The 21415-nt window shown below is 40.1% G+C and overlaps 1 protein-coding gene across 1 annotated transcript; it reads left to right on the top strand.

The window, feature by feature from the left end:
* The first annotated feature begins 193 nt into the window (after nt 1–193).
* Nucleotides 194–16986, top strand: TXNDC9 (thioredoxin domain containing 9). Its single transcript, XM_003941306.3, has 5 exons — nt 194–346; nt 3760–3980; nt 9016–9134; nt 13312–13566; nt 16218–16986. Exons 2-5 carry the CDS (start codon nt 3792–3794, stop codon nt 16333–16335), a joined length of 681 nt encoding a protein of 226 aa, XP_003941355.1. The 5' UTR covers nt 194–346; nt 3760–3791; the 3' UTR covers nt 16336–16986.
* The last annotated feature ends 4429 nt before the right edge of the window (nt 16987–21415 follow it).

Here is a 21415-nt window from a genome sequence, read left to right as displayed (position 1 = left end):
GAAGCACCGTCCTGAGAAAAGTCCGGCCACGCCAGCCTGCGCACTAAAAAACTGCAACTCCCAGCATGCCTTGCGGCCTTCCAGTTCGGCCGTGTGCCGGAGAAAAGCAAGGGCCGAAAACCTCGGGTTTCGGGCTGCAGGGCGGGAGACGCACGCGCAGAACTGCTCGCCATCCGCCCCTTCCTCCGGCGTCCAAGGTGATATCGCGCGAGGTCCGTAGCCTAGACGGAGGCGGAAGTGACGGCCGGTTTGGAGCCGCCGGCAGCTACTGCAAGGCTAAAGCTAGAGTGGACCTCTCTTTTGAAACTGCTGCTTTCTCACTTCTCAGGCATCACCGAGAGCTCAGGTGAGGCAGCGGGTAATGAGAAAAATCCGAGCACCACGTCCCGGTGCTGGTGGACACTACGCTGCTCCACATCCGGGGCGGGGGAGGGGCGAGGCCCCGGCACCGGTGTTGGTGTCCTGGCGGAGGCTCTTGCGCGTGCGCACGAGGAGGCGTTGAAGTTGGGGCCGCCGGGAATGTGCCCTCCCCCGTCTTTCCTGGAGCTGGATGCCGTTGGGGAGGTACAGGGGTGCGGTTAGGGATCAGGCCCCTTTGTTGTTTGGGCAGACATCTGTAAGGATGTCCAGGAAATGACTAGGGAATTTGAGGACGCGCGGTGTCCCACCTTTCCAGCGGAGTAGTAAAAAGGAAGAATCAGAGGCTGTGGTTTGAAGAATAAAAAGCTACTGTTGGTGGGAATGTAAATTAATTCAACCATTGTGGAAGACAGTGTGGCAATTCCTCAATGACCTAAAAATAGAAATCCCATTTGACCCAGCAATCCCATTACTGGGTATATATCCAAAGGATTATAAATCATTCTACTACAAGGACACGTGCACAAGAATGTTCATTGCAGCACTGTTTACAATAGCAAAGACCTGGAACCAACCCAAATGCCCAACGATGATAGACTGGATAGGGAAAATGTGGTACATATACACCATGGAATATTACGCAGCCATCAAAAACGATGAGTTCACGCCCTTTGTAGGGACATGGATGAACCTGGAAACCATCATTCTCAGCAAACTGACATGAGCAGAAAATCAAACACCGTATATTCTCACTCATAGGCGGGTGTTGAACAATGAGAACACATGGACACAGGGAGGGGAGCACTACACACTGGGGACCGTTGGGGGGAAATGGGGGAGGGGCGGGGGTGGGGAGGTGGGAAGAGATAGCATGGGGAGAAATGACAGATACAGGTGAGGGGACGGAAGGCAGCAAACCACACTGCTATGTGTGTACCTATGCAACAATCTTGCATGTTCATCACATGTACCCCAAAACCTAAAATGCAATAAAAAATAAAAATAAAAATAATTCTAGAAAATTTGGGGGCATCATAATATTAACTAACATGGCAAGAAAAATCAGAATAAAAATTAAGAAATTTTAGGACTTTAGTCAAACCATAAAAAAATAATAAAAAATAAAAAGCTAACGGGGTTGTTGCATGGTCTACTTACCCCGTTCTCAATGCTCTAACCACCAACACCTACACCCAGAATAGCTGCTCTTAATCGCTTCTGTTTCCAGTTATCCCAGAATTAAATTCTGGCCTCATCCTTTAAAATTTCAGGGATAAGCATCCTCTGTGCTTACCTCTGGAGCACAGGTTCTAATGTGCAGTTCAGTAACTTATTTTCTTCTCCTTCCAGCCCTCTCCCTGAGGTTCACAGTCCTACTGATATTTTCCTTGGGCAGTAGGAAGTGTGGAAATCTTTTGCTGTATTTGAAATACAGCACCTTTCCAATTTTATAGCACTTACAAGGAACTTACAATTGGTTTTTTAAACTCAAATACTTTTCAAACTTTAATTTGAACAGAAGCGAGGCAAATGTTCATTCAACGTTAAACACATGTTTACTGAGTACCTTTTGTGTTCTGTGGCGATACGAAGATGAAATCAAGTATGCTTTTCAAATGCTTTTCCTGTAAAGAAAAAGGAATCAGAATTGAAGTTTGCAAGAATATTTCTCTTCAGCTCAGCGTTTATAGAGGGCCTGTGTGGGTCAGGATCTGTGTCAGAATCGGAGTGAATGACAGTCTGTTAAGAAGTTTTGGGTGCTTCAGTAGTATTTGCAAACGTATCATAGTTTATTGACATGCAACAGCCTCCTGCTTTGATAGACAAATTATAAATTATTTCTGGGGTAATAACCCTGAGATACACATAAAATTGCACTCTAATTGTTGGTACAAAATACTCCCATTTCTTTTAAAATTAGTAAAAGTTTGTACTAATTGCTGGTAGAAAATACTCCATTTCTTTTAAAACATATAATCATGTGCCACATAAGGACATTTCAGTTTTACGAGATTATAATACTGTATTTTATTGTACCTTTTCTATATTTAGATACACAAATGCCATTATGTTACAGTTGCCTACAGTATTCAGTACAGTGACATGCTGTACAGATTTGTAGCCTAGGAGTAATAGGCTGTATGGTATAACCTAGGTGTATAGCAGGCTGTACCTTCTGGGTTTGTGTAAATATGGTCTATGATGTTTGAATAACATCAAAATCACCTAATGACACATTTCTCAGAATGTATTCCCATTGTTTTATGGGTTTTTGTTTTTTTGTTTTTTGAGACAGGATCTAGCTCTGTGGCCCAGGATGGAGTGGAAATGGTGTGATCTCAGCCCACTGCAACCTTGGCCTCCTGGTCTCAAGCTATCCTCCTCCCATCTCAGCCTCCCTAGTAGCTGGGCTACAGGCTCACACCACCGTGCCCGCTAATTTTTCTATTTTTAGTAGAGACGGGGTTTTACCATGTTTCCCAGGCTGGTCTCAGACTCCTGAACTCAAGCAATCTGCCCAGCTTGGCTTCCCCGTGTGCTGAGATTACAGGTGTGAGCCACGGCACCCAGCCTGGAATGTATTCTCATTGTGAAGTGATGCACAATTCTAATTGTGATAGGTCTTTCTTTCTAATCTGGATTAGTTATATTTTGAAACTTATTTTGCACAGAGGAGTGATGATGGGGAAAAATTTTTTTTTAAGTATTTGGAGTGTTCCACATCAAAGTTAAGAACACTGTCAGTAAATGGAAACCAATGTTAATTTTTCAGCCTCATCGATTTTTTTTGTTAGGTAGTAGTAGAACAGGAATGGACATTAATGCTTAGGGAACACCAGGCACTGTTCTTTACATAAATGGTAATGAGACGTTTTAGGAGTTAAATGAAACTCATTTAGGCAGCGACGGTGAAAAAAACCTGTGTTTTAGTCAACTCTACTCTGTGTCTGTTTAAGTAAAGTTTAATATATATATTTATGTGTAAAACCTCAGTAGCTGTACCTTCCTATTGTTCTCAGTTGTTTCTGATTTCTCTTTTCCTTTGATAAAGAACCCTGAGTGTCAGTGTATATTACTAGGTATAACTTCACAACTCATTTCTCTGTGGTTTGGTGATGGTCTTAAAGACTTGTCCTTCCTTTAGTATAGTAAAACACATGCTAAATCAGAAGCACCCTAAATTTGCTGTAAGTTGTTTTTGAGTGGTGTGATTGGAACCTATTGAAAATTAAATTTAAAAACATAAAAATTCTTAAGCCCAATATCAAATGCTTGGATGTCATTAGAATACTCCTTAGAGTTCACATTATACACTCACCAGAATTTTTGAAGATGATAAAGAAAAGCTTGCTTATTGTTTTCATTTTTTAAAATGTACTTTATAAATCTTCTCCCCAGCACCCAGGCTGAACTCTGTACCATTTGGAAGAATGGAAGCTGATGCGTCTGTTGACATGTTTTCCAAAGTCCTGGAGAATCAGCTGCTTCAGACTACCAAACTAGTGGAAGAACATTTGGATTCTGAAATTCAGAAACTGGATCAGATGGATGATGATGAATTGGAACGCCTTAAAGAAAAGAGACTTGAGGCACTAAGGAAAGCTCAACAGCAGAAACAAGTAACCTCTCTGCCCTGCTTTCTGAAATTGCTATAACAGTATGCGCTTAACAACTTATATATACATGTGCTGTAGTACTTGCATTTCGATCTTTGTTTTTAGGGATTTTGGATTTTGGATTTCATAGTACCTATTACTGTTAAAAAAATTTCCCAGAAAAAATATGTTTTGAAGACACATTCAAAATTAGCCCAATCTCTGTATTAATCTACAGTCAAGTAAAAGAAAGATCTGCCCAAGATCGTTTTTCTGAGCTTGAATTTGTTTGGTTGAATGGAGGGCTAGGGAGTCATAGGTTTCCATTTCAGGTAATATTAAAGCCTATCACAATTTAGGTATTTTCAAAGCAAATGAGATAACACACGTGAGATAAGAGCTATTAAGTCAATGTATGTTGAAAAAATTATTTCAGGCATTTCCAATGAAGTATTTATGTGGCATATTCAAAAGAATGCATGCTTTGTAACAAAGAAAGGTGGCCACAGCTCTATCCTTGTTGCCTCTTAGAATGTTCGTATAGAATAAATGCAGAGTTGTAAACTCTTTTTGAAACCAATGGATTAAATCCTGTAAATTGAATTTTTTTTCTTCTTTTTGTGATAGTCTCACTGTGACACCCAGGCTGCAATGCAGTGGTGATACCTCAGCCCAATGCAGCCTCTGCTTCCCGGGTTCAAGCAGTTCTGCCTCAGCCTCCCAAGTAGCTGGGACTACAAGTGCACGCCACCAAGCCTGGCTGATTTTTGTATTTTTAGTAGAGACAGAGTTTCACCGTATCGGCCAGGCTGCTCTTAAACTCCTGACCTCAAGTGATCCTCCTGCCTCGGCCTCCCAAACTGCTGGGATTACAGGCATGAACCACCATATCTAGCCAAATTCTGTAAATTGAATTTTGATTAAAACATATTTCCGTTGGGTTACCTGGAAATACATTATCGGCAACTCTGGTTCATTTTCAGTTGACTGACTAAAACGTGAGGCTTAACTTTTATGATGAAATAGGGAGTTTTGGCCAGGTGTGGTGGCTTTCAAGTCTGTAATCACAACACTTTGAGAGGCCAAGGTAGGCGGATAACCTGAGGTTTGGGAGTTCAAGACCTGCCTGGCCAATGTGGTGAAACCCTGTCTCTACTAAAAATACAAAAATTAACCAGATGTGGTGATGTGTGCCTGTAGTCTCAGCTACTTGGGAGGCTGAGGCAGGAGAATTGCTTGAACCCAGGAAGTGGAGGTTGCATTGAACCAAGGTTGTGCCACTGCCCTCCAGCCTCAACAATAGAGCTAGACCCAGTCCCCCCCAAAAAGAGAGGGAGTTTTGTTTGTGTTACTTTAGCATGACTTTGATATGTTTGCACGCTCATGTTTAGAACAGTCGATATGTTTAGAGGAGTTACTACAAAAGGAAATAACCTTTTATGAGTGAGTCCAAATTTCTATATTTTGAGTTTTCTAAAATAGAGTATGTTACATGGCTTTTACTTGTACCCTATTTTAGAAAATAGGTTGCTTTTCTTTTTTCTTTTTCTTTTTTTTGAGAGGGAGTCTTGCTCTGTTACCCAGGATGTAGTACAGTGGCATAATCTCAGCTCACTGCAGGCTCCATGTCCTGGGTTCAAGTGATTCTCCTGCCACGGACTCCCAAGTAGCTGAGATTACAGGTGCCTGCCACTACACCCAGCCAATTTTTGTATTTTAGGAGAGATGAGATTTCACCATGTTGGTCAGGCTGGTCTCAAACTCTGACCTCAGATGATTCTCCTGCCTTAGCCTCCCAAAGTGCTGGCATTACAGGTGTGAGCTACTCTGCACCAGGCCCAGTTGGCTGCTTTTCATAGTATAGGGCTGATAATTAGTATGCAGAGGATGAATTATTGAAATTTAAGGTAATATATGTTTAGGTGCTGCCACAAACTCATATTTCATGATTACATTTAAGTACGCTACTAATTGCTAATGTGCAACTGAAAATAATTATTCATAACGAGGATATTTTTATAGAGAGACTATGAATTCACCGGATTTGCAGTGATGAACATACGTCTTAAAAGAACTTTTTGGCAATTCAAAACAGTGTTCTGAACATTTATGGTTAAAACCAACTAAGTTAGGGAGGCTGAATATAGGCCTTTTTTTATTATTAATGTATAAGTCAATTTAAAATGAATTTGTCATGGAGTAATTTAGAGGGTCTTATTTTAGAATTTTCATTGCATTTTAATAGATCTTTTTTTATCAAAATGTCTTCTGGAAGTAGGCAAGAATCCTAGTGATTTGTATGGATACTCTTTTTATAAGAGATTATACAGTAATTAGATCATACAGTAATTTTGATTTTTTGATCTATGATGATATTGGCGAGATCAGTGTATGCAGTGACTTATACTCAGCACTTAATAGGCCTAGGTGAACCTATATTCTCTCAGCCAAGCACCCTCCTGCTCTTAACTAGAGCTGGCGCACATAGATAAGGAGCAGAGGAATAAGGTAAGAAATAGGAGGAGTTAAGCAGAGGCTTGGGTGATGGCCACTGAGAGCCAGGTGCTGCCCAGCTGCCATGCCTCAGGTAGGCCCGTCCTGCCTCATTCTGTTCTGCAAGTACCTTAGGAGCACAGCCTGTCCATAAAGGGCTATGCTAAGAGCACAGGGGTGTGGTGAATATGTCAGTAGAGGCCCTGAACATTGGTAGGGGTTCAGAATGAGCACATCCTCCCTCAAAAAAGCCAGGACAGTTTCAGGTCTTCAGCCTCTTGATTAAACACTTGAGAATAAATAATGAAAAGAAATAGCCACTTTTTTTTTTTTTTTTTTTTTAGACAGAGTCTTGCTCTGTCACCCGGCTGGAGTGCAGTGGTACAATCTTGGCTCACTGCAACCTCCACCTCCTAGGCTCAAGAAAGTCTTCTGCCTCAGCCTCCCTAGTAGCTGGGATTACAGGCATCTACCACCAAGCCCCGCTCATTTTTGTATTATTAGTAGAGACAGGTTTCCCCATGTTGGCCAGGCTGGTCTTGAACTCCTGACCTCAGGCGGTGAACCACCACACCCGGCCTAGAAATAGCAGTTTTGTAAAAGACAAATGCTTTTTTTTTTTTTTTTTTTGAGAAGGGTCTTGCTCAGTCACCCAGGCTGGAGTGCAGTGGTGTGATCTCAGCTCACTACAACCTCTGCCTTCAGGGTTCAAGCGATTTTTGTGCTTCAGCCCCCAGAGGAGCTGCGATTACAGGCGTGTGCCAACACACCAGGTTAATTTTTGTATTTTTTGTTGAGATGGGGTTTCACCACGTTGCCCAGGCTGGTCTTAAATTCCTGTCCTCAAGTGATCCTCCTGCCTCAGCCTCCCAAAGTGCTGAGATGACAGATGTGAGCCACAGCACCCAGCCTAACAAATACTTTTTAAGGGCACATGTCATTGGTAAATTGCAAAAGCAGTCATGAAACTTCATATGTCAAAGAAAATATCAGGGTCTCCTATGCATGTCAGTTCAACATAAGCGGATGTGATTTGGACACCACAGTTTTTACAGTCTGGGCCATGTTCATTGACATCCAGAGGAGGAAGGGAGATGGCCTTTCTGGCTCTTTGGTTGGACCTCCTTCTAGAGGGCTGGATTGAGACGTCTGTCACGTTTTAAGAAGACATGAGTGTGTTTAGATCATATCCCGGAAGAGTAGGAATTCTAGAAATCTTTTCATATGAGAATGGTTGAAAGGAACTGGAAGTGTTCAGTGTGGAGAAGGGAAGACTTAGGCAATGTGTGATGTCTGAAGGGCCAACATGGGAAAAAGATTAAAACTTTAATCTTTGTTCAAGCTGGAAGCCACAGACCAGAGTTACGAATATATTGCAGTTCATTGTGAGAAGACCTTCCTAACAATGAGTACAGGTGCAGATGCTTTTTAAACATTTCTAAGGTGGTTATCAAAAGCAGACAGGGCTCTTGCCCTTCACAGCTGCAGTAACCTCCTTCTGTCCCCAAGAGAAGGCTTTATCTCATAAGCATTAATTTTATTTTTTACTTTTTTCTTTTTCTTTTTATTTATTTTTGAGACACAGTCGCTCTGTTGCCCAGGCAGTGGTGCGATCAGAACTCACTGCAACCTCTATCACCTGGGTTCAAACAATTCTCCTGCGTCAGCCTCCCTAGTGGCTGGGATTATAGGCACCTACCACCACGGCCAGCTAATTTCTTGCATGTTTTTTAATAGAGACAGGGTTTTGCCACGTTGGCCATGCTAGTCTCAAACTCCTGACTTCAGGTGATCCAGCCGCCTTGGCCTCCCAAAGTGGTGGGATTATAGGCATGAGCCACCTTGCCCGGCCTCATGAGCATTATTTTTAAAAGACTTGTAGTAACTTGGATCAAATATTTCTGATTTTAGTAGTTTAAGAATACATGGATAAAGTTAAGTGGACATTTACATTCTGAGTCTCTCAAGTCTAAATTCTTATTTTTGAGGTTATGAGAAAAACAAATACTTTCAGTTACCAAGACAGGTAATTGTCTTGAACCCAGGCCATGCTGTGGAGACAGTCACTGCCCATAGACTAGTTTTGCATTGACAGTAGAAACAGGAAAGTAGACTGCTAAAAGGAATTCATTTCTCTGTAAGATAAAATTGACTTCAGCCAGGCACAGTGGCTCATGCTTGTAATCCTAGCACTTTTGGAGGACAAGGTGGGAGGATTGCTTGGACATAGACATTTGAGTCCAGCGTGGGCAATATAGTAAAACCCAATCTCTACCAAAAAAGAAAAATAAATTAGCCAGGCATGGTGTGGCCTGTGCCAATGGTCCCAACTCCTTGGGAGATGAGATAGGAGGATCTCTTGAGCCTAGGAGGTCGAGGCTGCAGCGAGCTATGAGCGTGCCACCACACTCCATCCTGGCCAACTGTAGCGAGATCCCTTCTCAACAATAAAAAACACTTAAAAAAATGCATCACAAAATACAATGGTGATTTAGACACTTAAAATGTCAAGTGGTGCTGAAAGAGATATTTCACATGTGTAATGTTTTGCTTCTCTCCAAATTAGGAATGGCTTTCTAAAGGACACGGGGAATACAGAGAAATCCCTAGTGAAAGAGACTTTTTTCAAGAAGTCAAGGAGAGTAAAAAAGTGGTTTGCCATTTCTACAGAGACTCCACATTCAGGTAACTTGGTTTCCATTCGTGACTTTTTCTCAAAGAAACACAATGAACTTTTTCTAAAGAAAAAAAAAAAAACATACACAATCAGCTGTTTGGATAGAGATATGCTGGCTTAATAGAGAAATGAAGAAAACTAAAAGAAAAAAGTTGTTTCATTGTACTTTCTCATATGTTATTTAGTATTAAGTTAGGCAGTCTGGGCCCAGTGGCTAAAGCCTGCAATCCCAGCACTTCAGAAGCCCAAGGCAGGTGGATCACTTGAAGTCAGGAGTTCAAGACCAGCCTGGCCAACATGGCGAAACTACAAAATTAGCCAGGTGTGGTGGCAAGCACCTGTAGTCCCAGATACTGGGGCGGCTGAGGTGGGGCAGTTGCTTGAACCTGGGAGATGGAGGTTGCAGTTAGCCAAGGTTATGACATTGCACTCCAGCTCAGGCAATAGAGTAAGACTCCATCTCAGAAAAAAAGAGGGAGAGAGAGAGAGAGAAAGAAAAGTTAAGCAATTGTTATTTTGAAGAGTAACTTAACAGTTACATGCAAAAATATAAATGAATATTATTGAAAGTATTCCCATATAAATAGCTATATTTTTGAATTATATTTTCACTAGCTAACTCTAAAAAGTCTTAGAAATGTACACTTAAAATTCTTATCATCATGACAATAATTATTTCCATCTAGTATTGTGATCAGCCACAATGTTGGGAACCAGGAACAGCTGTTGAGAGTCTGTTCTTTCACTCAGTCCTTCTCAGCTAACAACTGTGATAGACAGACAGTGGCTTGGCCAAACCTTTCACCAAAGCAGAGTTCAGACTGCCAGTCTTGGCTAGAAGGAGAAGTGATTTTTCTTAGACCACCCTAGGTCTCCAAATCTCTCTAAGGAGGCAAATCCCTTATGAAATACTAATACCTTCCCAGAAGAGGTTATGTCTTAAACGAAAGGACCCAAGCCTTTGTGGTTTTGCCCACAGATTTGATTAGTTACCAACACTTAAAAATTGAGAGTTAAACCCTTTTGAAAATGTTCACATTCAGAATTGTTTTTTAAAAAACTCAGAAAACTATAATAGCAGAGCTGAAACTGTAGTGACAAGCAGTGTGCTCTAGCGCCTCTGGCACTCACTGTGGTGTCAGCCCTGCTGTCTTTCTCATTTCTGTGGCCTGCCTGTCCCTTTTTCTTGACCTTACAACCCAATAGCTTCATTGTTAGTTGACACCTTTCAAGAACTGATTGCTGGGATTCATTGACTAAGAGAATAAAAATGAAAGAAAATATTGAGATGGTAATACCTCTTGTGAGGAACAGGGAGAGAAGGGATTAGGCAGGCAGAAGGGTATCAGAGAAACCCTCTGCCCTTGTGGTACACAACCATCTCCCATTGCCACACATTCGTCAAGATGCCAACCTTTCACAAATATGATGAGGTGATATGTAAATATGCTGGTATATAAAATATTATTTGTCCACTTTTTTTTTGTTTGGTTTTGGGTTTTATTTTTTTGGAGGGGGGGTTGTTATTTTGGTTTTTTCGGTTTTTTTGTTGTTGTTGTTTAGAGATGGGGTCTTACATGGTCGCCCAGGCTGAAGTGCAATGGCAGGATCTCAACTCACTGCAACCTCCACTTCCTAGGTTCAAGGGATTCTCCTGCCTCAGCCTCCCAAGTAGCCAGGACTACAGGCACCTGCCACCATGCCCGGCTAATTTTTGTATTTTTACTAGAGACGGAGTTTTGCCATGTTGGCCAGGCTGGTCTCAAACTCCTGACCTCAGGTGATCCACCCATCTTGGCCTCCCAAAGTGTTGGGATTACAGGCGTGAGCCACGGCACCCAGGCTCACTTGTTTTTTCTATGTCTTACCCAACTAAATTGTTGGTTTTGTAGAGGCAGAGCATTTGCCTGTATTGTGGCCCACTGTGCTATGGAATCATAGCCCTAAAGCAACTACCTGACACATAGTATGTGGTCAGTAAACACATTTGATGGATGTATAAACAGTGCATCACCAGGAGTTCTCACCTTCAAACAGAACTGAAAAATTGAAATCAAAATCATCCAGTTAACTTTATATATTAGCAAAGTTCCTCATACATAGTAGGTGGAATGCTTTTGTGAATATTATCCCTGGAACAGTCACAATAATCTTCAGGGGCACTCATTTCATGTGTGGAAACCAAGGCTTGGAGAAAATAAATGACTCACCTAATATCACTCAGATACTAAATGATGAAACAGAGAGAGATTTGAACCCAGCCTACTGCTATTTTTTTAATTTCTAATTATTGTGGCCAATAGTAGGTAAATATGGGATTCATGAGATATTTTAACTCAGGCATGCAATGTGTAATAATCACTTCAGGGTAAATGGAGTATCCGTCATCTCAAGCTTTTATCCTTTGTGTTATAAACAATCTAATTATGCTTGTTTAGTTATTTTTAAATGTACATAAAGGCCTATAGCTATTTATACAATGACTGTTGCTTTTGAATTTTTAGAAATTGGTCGACAAATGGTATAATTATAGACTTATTTAAAATAAGTTCCTGGCGGGGCATGGTGGCTCACACCTGTAATCCCAGCACTTTGGGAAGCTGAAGCAGGTGGATCACCTGAGGTCAGCAGTTCGATACCAGCCTGACCACTATGGTAAAACCCTGTCTCTACTAAAAATACAAAAATTAGCCAAGCATGGCAATGGGTGCCTGTAACCCAGTTACTTGGGAGGCTGAGACAGGAGAATCGATTGAACTCAGGAAGGGAAGGTTGCAGTAAGCCGAGATTACGCCACTGCACTCTAGCCGGGATGACAGAGTAAGACTCCAACTCAAAAATAAATAAATAAATAAATAAAAGTTGATCATAATGAACATCTAGGGTTAAGAACCACTAGTCTAAAAGATTATTGCAGCAGTCTGTTTTAGAAACAGTCATGAATTGGCCAGTTGAAAGTGAATTTTTTTTTGAGACAGAGTCTCTGTTGCCCAGTCTGGAGCGCAGTGGCGCAATCTTAGCTCACTGTAACCTCCACCTCCCAGGTCAGAATGATTCTCGTGCCTCAGCCTCCCATGTAGCTGTGATTACAGGTGCCCAACATAACACCCAGCTAAGTTTTATATTTTTAGTAGAGTTAGGGTTTCGCCATATGGACCAGGCTGGTCTTGAACTCTTGGCCTCAAGTGATTCCCCCCACCTCAGCCTCTCAAAAATACTGGGATTAGAGGTGTGAGCCACTGCATCAGGCCAGAAAATAAATTTTAATGTAAAGAAGATGTCACTTTTTTGTTTGTTTGTTTTGTTTTTTGAGATGGATTCTTACTATGTTGCCCGGGTTGGGGTGCAATGGCACAATCTCAGCTCACTGCAGCCTCTGCCTCCCAGGTTCAAGCAGTTCTCCTACCTCAGGCTGCCAAGTAGCTGGGATTACAGGCACACACCAGCATACGCAGCTGATTTTTAAAATTTTTAGTTGAGACAGGGCTTCACCATGTTGGCTAGGCTGGTCTCAAACTCCTGACCTCAAGTGATCCGCCCGCCTCAGCCGCCCAAAGTGCTGAGATTACAGACGTGAGCCACTGTGCCTGGCCAAGAAAATCTTACTTCTCTTTCCCTCTTCATTGGAAGATGGCGTAATAAAAGTTACTACGAGTATTTTTTAATTCCCTAAAAGGATAATGGCCAAATTTATTTAAATATTATTAGTAACTCTTAGTCTTAATGTGCTTCTTACTGACAGAGTTTCATATTTAGGAGTAAGGAGGTTTTTCTCAGTGATGCTGTTCAGTTTTTCTTCATGACTTCCAAATATGGCACCATGTGTGCATTTCTGATTCTTGTAAGTTTCTTCTGAGTTCTGTGAAGTTTCAGTTTGTCCCTTCTCAGGTTTTCCTGAATGAGATAGGACAACGTCCTTTATGCATATATTTAATATTTTAAAAGATAATATCATTAATGCAAATCTGACTTTCTAGAATCTTACAGGCTGTTTTCCCATGTCATAATCAGGCCCCTAACCTTTGATCTGGAACTGAGGTCATCTAACACACCTGTAGGTTGGCTGCCATGTTGTGAGACTCAACAGAAAAACTATATAATTATTAGATTTGCCTTAATGACATTTATTTTGGAAAAAAGAGATTTGTGGTTCTGGCTTATAATTTTCTATATGGTTATGTACAGGTGTAAAATACTAGACAGACATCTGATGATACTGTCCAAGAAACACCTCGAGACCAAATTTTTGAAGCTGAATGTGGAAAAAGCACCTTTCCTTTGTGAGAGACTGCGTATCAAAGTCATTCCCACACTAGCACTGGTAAAAGACGGGAAAACACAAGATTATGTTGTTGGGTTTACTGACCTAGGAAATACAGATGACTTCACCACAGAAACTTTAGAATGGAGGCTCGGTTGTTCCGACATTCTTAATTACAGGTAACTTTTAACAAACGATCATACTGATTTTAGATCATATATAGTTGTTATTTTTACAGAGGACTTTGGTATTGTAACATTTATTTTATGAAATTAAGACCTTTCGGCTAAGTTACAGAAAGTTTCTCAAAGGAAAAGCATATTTCTTTTTTTTTTGAGACGGAGTTTCGTTCTTGTTACCCAGGCTGGAGTGCAGTGGCGCGATCTCGGCTCACCGCAATGTCCACCTCCTGGGTTCAAGCAATTCTCCTGCCTCAGCCTCCCAAGTAGCTGGGACTACAGGCATGCACCACCATGCCCAGCTAATTTTTGTATTTTTAATAGAGACGGGGTTTCACCATGTTGACCAGAATGGTCTCAATCTCTTGACCTCGTGATCCACCCGCCTCTGCCTCCCAAAGTGCTGGGATTACAGGCGTGAGCCACCACGCCCGGCAAAAAGCATATTTCTTAAAGCATCTATTATTAGTATGATTTTACAGCAAAATCAGATTTACAGATAAAACTGAATCTCACAGTACTTCTGACTATAAAAGTTTTCAGCTTAACATATGCTATTGAAACTAATTTTGTATTAATCTGGAAACTTAAAATGGCAATCTCTAGTTGACTGTTCCCTAATTTAAGCCAGATTACTCAAATGGACACTGACTTAAGGGATTCTCTTTGATAAAATAAAAGTTAAAAACACACTATTGCAAAGAAAGTTACATTTTAAAATACTAGATTTTTAACTTAGATATTTCTGTTTTACTTATAGAAGCTGATAAATACAAAAAGGTTTCTGTGCCTAACTTATATTACTTGCTATGAAGAACAGTTTTAGTTTGAAAACAATCCAAAATCCAACTTTCATTTCTCTGTCTACTTCTTCAGACAAATAATTTATCTAATTCCACAAATCAGAGCATATCATCTTGTCTTTTTTGCCTTTTCTTGATTTGCAAAAGTAACAGGTAAAACTGTGCAGTCATTCCAGAGTCATGGTGTCTTTCCAGAAGTAGAAGGTTCTCACTTTTTTCTCTCTGCCCCATTTCCCTCCCCTCTTTTCTCTGACTCTCCTAGACATGCCGAAATCATTCCTATGTTGTAGAAATTGGTTTCATTTTCTTAATATTAACATAAATACTCATGATTATTAAATAAAGTTATATTTTGAAGTAATTTTAAACCTTAAACAAATTGTATACAGCCGGGGTGGCTCAATTCTGTAATCCCAGCACTGTGAGAGGCTGAGGTTGGCAGAATGGCTTGAGGCCAGGTGTTTGAGACCAATCTGGGCAACATAGTGAGATGAGACCTCATCTCTACAAAAAACTAGTAGAAACAAACCCCTGCAAACTAGTACAGAGAGTCCTCATTTCCCTCCCCTCTTGTCTTTGCCCATATTACCCAATTTTAAACATTTTATGTTTGTTTTATCATTGTCTGTATAGATAATGTTGAAGCATTTGGGGGACCATTTGAGTAAAAGTTGTGGATACAGTGTCCCTTTACTCCTAAAGACTTCCATATGTATTTCCGAAGAACATTTTCCTTTTTTTTTTTCCACTTTAAAAAAAAATTTTATTTTTATTTTATTATCTTTAACTTATTGATTATACTTTAAGTTTTGAGGTACATGTGCAGAACATACAGGTTTGTTACATAGGTATGCAGGTTTGTTACATAGGTATACACGTGCCATGGTGGTTTGCTACATCCTTCACCCCGTCAAGACTTCCATATGTATTTCCTAAGAACATTTCCTTACGTAACCACAGTACAATTATTAAAACTGGAATTACTGTGTAATTTACAGCTCTTATTTCAAATGTTATCATTGTCTCAGTATTGTCCTTCATACCAAAAATGCAGCAGGTTTAGTTATTATAGCTTTAGTTACCATTGTTATTCTTTGGTTCTTAAGACTGATGTTTTTGAAGAGTACAAACTGTTTATTTTGGAGAACATCTCCCAGTTTGGTTTTGTCTTATATTTCCTCAAGATTGGATTCAGATTATCGATTTTTGACAGGCATGCTATGGAAGTGATGCATCGTATCAGGAAGTTTGCCATGGTTTCTCTCATTTCTGGTGACAGATGAGCACTATTTTAACCAAATGTTAATTCATAATGAATGATAAAAAGGAAAATAGGTCTGGTGTACTGGCTCACACCTATTATCCCAGCACTTTGGGATGCCAAAGCAGGAGGATCGCTTGAGCCTAAGGGTTCAAGACCAGTGTGGGCAATATAGTGAGATGTCATCACTACAAAAAATGTAAAAAGTAGCTTAGCATGGTGGCACATGCCTGTAGTCCCAGCTGCTCAGGAGGCTGAGGTGGGAGGATTGCTTGAGTCCAGGAAGTAGAGGTTGCAGTGAGCCGTGATCACGCTACTGCACTTCAGCCTGGGCCACAGAGTGAGACCCTGTCTCAGAAAGGAAAATAGTATTGATCTAAAACAAATTTAATAGTACAAAATAAGGATTAAGGCTATTAACCATCAATATAAGCATTATACCTCTTCCCTGACACCAGCATTTTAAAGAAATTTTATTCTATATGTTTACAGGAAGGAAACAAAGATAGATTTTTGTGCAATTTAGCATGCTAGTACTAAATCATAAAGAATAAAATGCTTTTTCTATTTTTTTTTTTAATTTTTAGTGGAAATTTAATGGAGCCACCATTTCAGAGCCAAAAGAAATTTGGAACAAACTTCACAAAGCTGGAAAAGAAAACTATCCGAGGAAAGAAGTATGATTCAGACTCTGATGATGATTAGAGCTCATTAATTCTTTGTAAATTGTCTTTTTTCTTCTGCTTCAGATTTAAATGTGTTTTCTAAATTCTATTAATGTCTATACATTAGTCATCTAAATACTCATATTCTCGAGTTTTATACAGTTTATCACACTGAAAGGTATCTTTACCATTTTCTGTGTGGCCATGATGTTGAAGTTGAGGAAAACTTCTCCGTTCTAAAATTATCTGGGACGGGGCTGGATTCTCTATTTTTGAGATGGACTTTATCACAATAGGATTCATACACCTTTATACCATTCACAATTGTGTTTTTGATCTACAGAGTTAGAAATTCAAAAACGATTCCAGGACTAATTGGCATTATTTATACAACAGGTCAAGTAACATTTACTGGTGCAATACTGCACTTGTAAATGAATTATAAACACTTCACTTCTGGAATATATTTAAATAGCTATTAAAGAACTGGTTATTCTGGACATTGCATGTTGATGTTGAATCAACTGATGCCAGCAGAAAACTATTTTGGGTTGTGAACATACTGCCTTATTTAAAGGGTCCTGATTGCTTGTATTTTAAACATTGATTAAAAAGAAACCAGGAAACACTTTTGAAATAACAGCATAAGGAACTCCACTGTCTGTGCTCAATAAAATACTTGTAACTGGAAGTTTAAGTTTATGTGGAAATTGTCATAAAAGCATACATCCAACAAAAACATTTTTTCAAGTCTACTAAATCTTAGTAAGAATAGGGACTCTGTGGCATTTGAGCCATGACCCCATTCCCTCTCTGCAGTTCCCAATCCTGGACTACAGTTTCTCCTCTGGAAGAATACGTTACTAGCATGCCTCATTCCCCCAAGCTCTGTGTTGCAGAAGCCCTTTTGCAAGCAAAAGTAGCCAACAGATTTAGGGCACTCCTTCCTCCACCTAGTCCCCACTTATGGCACAGAAAATCTACCCCAGGAATAGCAGACTGAGAATACTGGGCCTCAGTTGCTTTTGCCCCAGCTTACTCATAGGATGAAAGCTCTTTACTTTTATATAGGGTGATGGTTCCATGTAAGAAGATGCACTTGGAGGAAACCAAGAGCTGTATCACCCTTTTACCCCTTGTAGACTGTGGGTATAACTCCTAGAAAAGCAGGCTACTGTCCCCATCCCTAGCTCTGGAGCAGCAGAAGAGAGGTTTTGTCCATTGGAAATGGCAAGTCATAAAAACACCTCCTTAACACTCCCTAAAGGGACTATTTAGAGCAGAATGAGGGAAGATGTTCAAGTGAAGGGTGCCACCAAATACAATAGATCTGGGAACGGGGACTATTAAGAGCAGACTGATAGCTCTCTGATGGCAACAATCAAAAGGGAATGTCAACAAGCTCAACAAATAAGAGAAAGAACCTGGCATGGTGGCTCACACCTGTAATCCTTGCACTTTGGGAGGCCAAGGTGAGCAGATCACTTCAGGAGTTTAAGACCAGCCTTGCCAACCTGGTGAAATCTTATCTCTACTAAAAATTTAAAATTTAGCCATTCATGGTGGCACATCCCTTTAATTCCAGCTACTCGAGAGGCTGAAGCACGGGAATCGCTTAAATCCAGGAGGTAGAGGTTGTAGTGAGCCAAGATTACACCATTTCACTCTAGCTTGGATGATGGAGTGAGACCCTATCTAAAAAAAAAAAAAAAAAAGGCAGCTGTTAATAGTCCTAGGGTTAGAACAAGCCTCAAGGCTACTCTACAGGGGCCTGAACTTAATTAAACTGTTCAGTGACTTGTGCCCCAGAGCACTGTGAGAAACAATAGAGTGGCCAGGTATGGTAGCTCTTTCCTGTAATGCCAGCATTTTGGAACATGGAGGCAGGAGGACCACTAGAAGCCAGGAGTACAAGACCAGCCTGGGCAACATAGACCTAAAAAATGTCATTTTTCTCTCTAAAAAATGAAAACAATAGAGTGGTTAGCTAGTAAATTAGTGGGTGCTAATAGTAGGATGTGGTAACAAAAGAGGTTCTAACTAACTAGAACCTTTCCAGAAAGATCAGGAAAAGGTAAAAGAGAGCCCTATCCAAACCACTGTCCTTGGGGCTAGAGGGAGTAGTCATGGTGACTGCACACGCTCAGACTGTACTGTGAGGAGGAACATCAGAGGCTGCATACTTCAGGGTAAGTGGATTTAACTGAAATCAGCCAAGAAACTAAAACAAAAAATGCACTGGAGGGTAGGGGTTAAAGGGAAATTAGTGTCCAGAGCTGCTGTGATATAGTATCTAAAATATCCAGTTCTCAACAACAAATTACAAGACATGCAGAAGAACAGGAAATTAATCCATACAAGGAGGGAAAAAGCAATCAAAAGAAACTGAGAGGTTCTGGCCGGGCGCGGTGGCTCAAGCCTGTAATCCCAGCACTTTGGGAGGCCGAGGCGGGTGGATCACGAGGTCAAGAGATCGAGACCATCCTGGTCAACATGGTGAAACCCCGTCTCTACTAAAAATACAAAAAAATTAGCTGGGCGTGGTGGCATGTGCCTGTAATCCCAGCTATTCAGGAGGCTGAGGCAGGAGAATTGCCTGAACCCAGGAGGCGGAGGTGGCGGTGAGCCGAGATTGCGCCATTGCACTCCAGCCTGGGTAACAAGAGCGAAACTCTGTCTCAAAAAAAAAGAAAGAAAGAAACTGAGAGGTTCAATAGGTTGGAAGCAGATAAAAACTTCAAAGTGTTCATAAGTGTGTTCCAAAAAATCTAAATGAAACTGCCGGAGGTAAAGGAAGGTATGCTTACAATATTCCATCACACAGAGAATATCAACAAAGGAATTTAAAAGGGCCAAATTGAAATTCTAGAGTTCAAAAGTAAAGCAACTATAATGAAAAATTCATTAGAGAAGCTCCACAGTAGATTTGTGTTCACAGTAGAAAGATTTAGCAAACTATTGGAAGAAATTATGCTTGAAAATCCAGTATTTGATGAAGACATTAATCCAAGAATATCAAATTGTAAGATAACAGAGATAGGTCCATACCAAAACTGTAGTAAAAACAATGAAAGAAAAAAATCTTGAAAACAAAAAAGCTACTCATTGTGTATAAGAAAACCCATTGGCCCAGCCGTGGCTTACTCCTGTAATCCCAGCACTTTGGGTGCTTGAGGCCAGGAATTCAAAACCAGCATGGGCAATGTAGTGAGACTCTCATCTCTACAAAAAAATTCAAAAAAATTAGCCAGATGTGGTGGCATGCAACTGTAGTCATAATTACTCTAGAGGCTGAGGCAGGAGGATCATTTGAGCCCAGGAGTTTGAGGCTACAGTGAACTATGATTGCACCACTGTACTCCAGCATGGTCAACAGAACAAGACTGTCTCAATAATTTTTTTTTTCATTTTTCAATGATCTTAAGTTAAAAAAAAAATGCAAAGCTTTATTTTATAAGTCAGAGACTTGTTATTGAATCTTAAGATTGTAATGCTGCCCCTGGCCAAGTTAATCTGCAGATCCAACGAATTCAAAAAAACAAAAACCCCCACTCCCAGATACCTTTTTGCAAAAATTGATCAGTTGATCTTCAAATTTATGTGGACCCAGAGTAGCCAAAATAACCTTGAGAAAGAACATATTTGGAGAACTCACACACTCATATTAAAACTTAGAGCAAAACAGCAATTATAAGACAGGCATAAAGATAAATAGAATTAAAAGTCAGAAATAATCCGTTGTGTTTTGTGGTCAGTTGATATTTGGCAAAAGTGCCAAGACAATTCAAATGGGAAAGAATAGTCTCTTCAACAAATGGCTTTGGGACAAGTAAAAACTGACCCCTGCTTTATGTGATATACAAAAAACTCTAAATGTATCAAACACCTAAATATAAGAATTAAAACTACAAAACTTCAAAAATCTAAGAGTAAATCTTCACAACTTTGGGTTACACAAGGCTTCTTGATGTGACGTCAAAAGCTCAGGTCAAAAGAAAAAAATAGATGAACGTCAAATGTAAAAATGTTTTTGCTGTAATTGACACCATCAGATTAAAATAATAACTCAGAATTGGAAAAATATTTGCAAATCATATATCTGATGAAATGTATCCAGAATATGTAGAGAATTCTTTCAACCCAATAAGAAGAATACGAACACCCAATTTTAAAAATGAGTAAAGAATCTTCCCAAAGGAAATGGACAATCGGCCAATAAGTGCATGAAAAAATGCTCAAATCATTAACCATCAGGGAAATGTAAATCCAGACAAAAATGGCATCCCACTTTGCAGCAGCTAGGATGATTATAATAAAAAAGGCAGGCAAGTGTTGGCAAGGATGTGTGAAAATTGGAACCCTCATGCATTGTTTTAGGATTGTAAATTTCTTCAACCACTTTATAAAAGAGTTTGGCAGCCTCTCAGAAAGTCATACATAGTTATTAGCCCAATAATTTCACTTTTTTTTTCTTTTTCATTTTTTCTTTCTTTCTTTCTTTTCTTTTTTTTTTTTTTTTTTGAGATGGAGTTTTGCTCTGTTGCCCAGGCTGGAGTGCAGTGGCTTGATCCTTGGCCTCCCAGGTTCAAGCAATTCTCCTGACTCAGCCTCCCAGGTAACTAGAATTACAGGTGCATGCCACCACACCTGGCTAATTTATGTATTTTGAGTAGAGATGAGGTTTCACTGTGTTGGCCAGGCTGGTCTCAAACTCCTGACCTCAAGTGATCTGCCCACCGTGGCCTCCCAAAGTGTTGAAATTACAGGCATGAACTGCTGTTTCCAGCCTAATTTCACTCAAGTGTATGCTCAAGAGAACTGAAAATGCATGTTCACATAAAAACTTGTACATGAAAGTTTATAGCAGCATTATTTATAACTAAAAAATGGAAACAGACAAAATGTCAACAGATAAATATGGCATATCTATACAATGGTCTGTTATTTAGCAATGAAAAGGAGTGTTACTGATAATAGCTTCATGCAAAAGTAATTGCAGTTATTTTTGACCACATATTGTATATTGTATGTTGTGTATTGACTGATAACTCACATCTCCCTAAAATGTATAAAACTAAGCTGTGCCCTGACCACCTGGGGCACATGTCAGGAGTTTCTGA

The sequence above is a fragment of the Saimiri boliviensis genome, chromosome 1 (genome assembly GCF_048565385.1).
Source record: "Saimiri boliviensis isolate mSaiBol1 chromosome 1, mSaiBol1.pri, whole genome shotgun sequence".
Classification (NCBI taxonomy): Eukaryota; Metazoa; Chordata; class Mammalia; order Primates; family Cebidae; genus Saimiri; species Saimiri boliviensis.
This window is presented reverse-complemented; position numbering and strand designations above follow the sequence as displayed.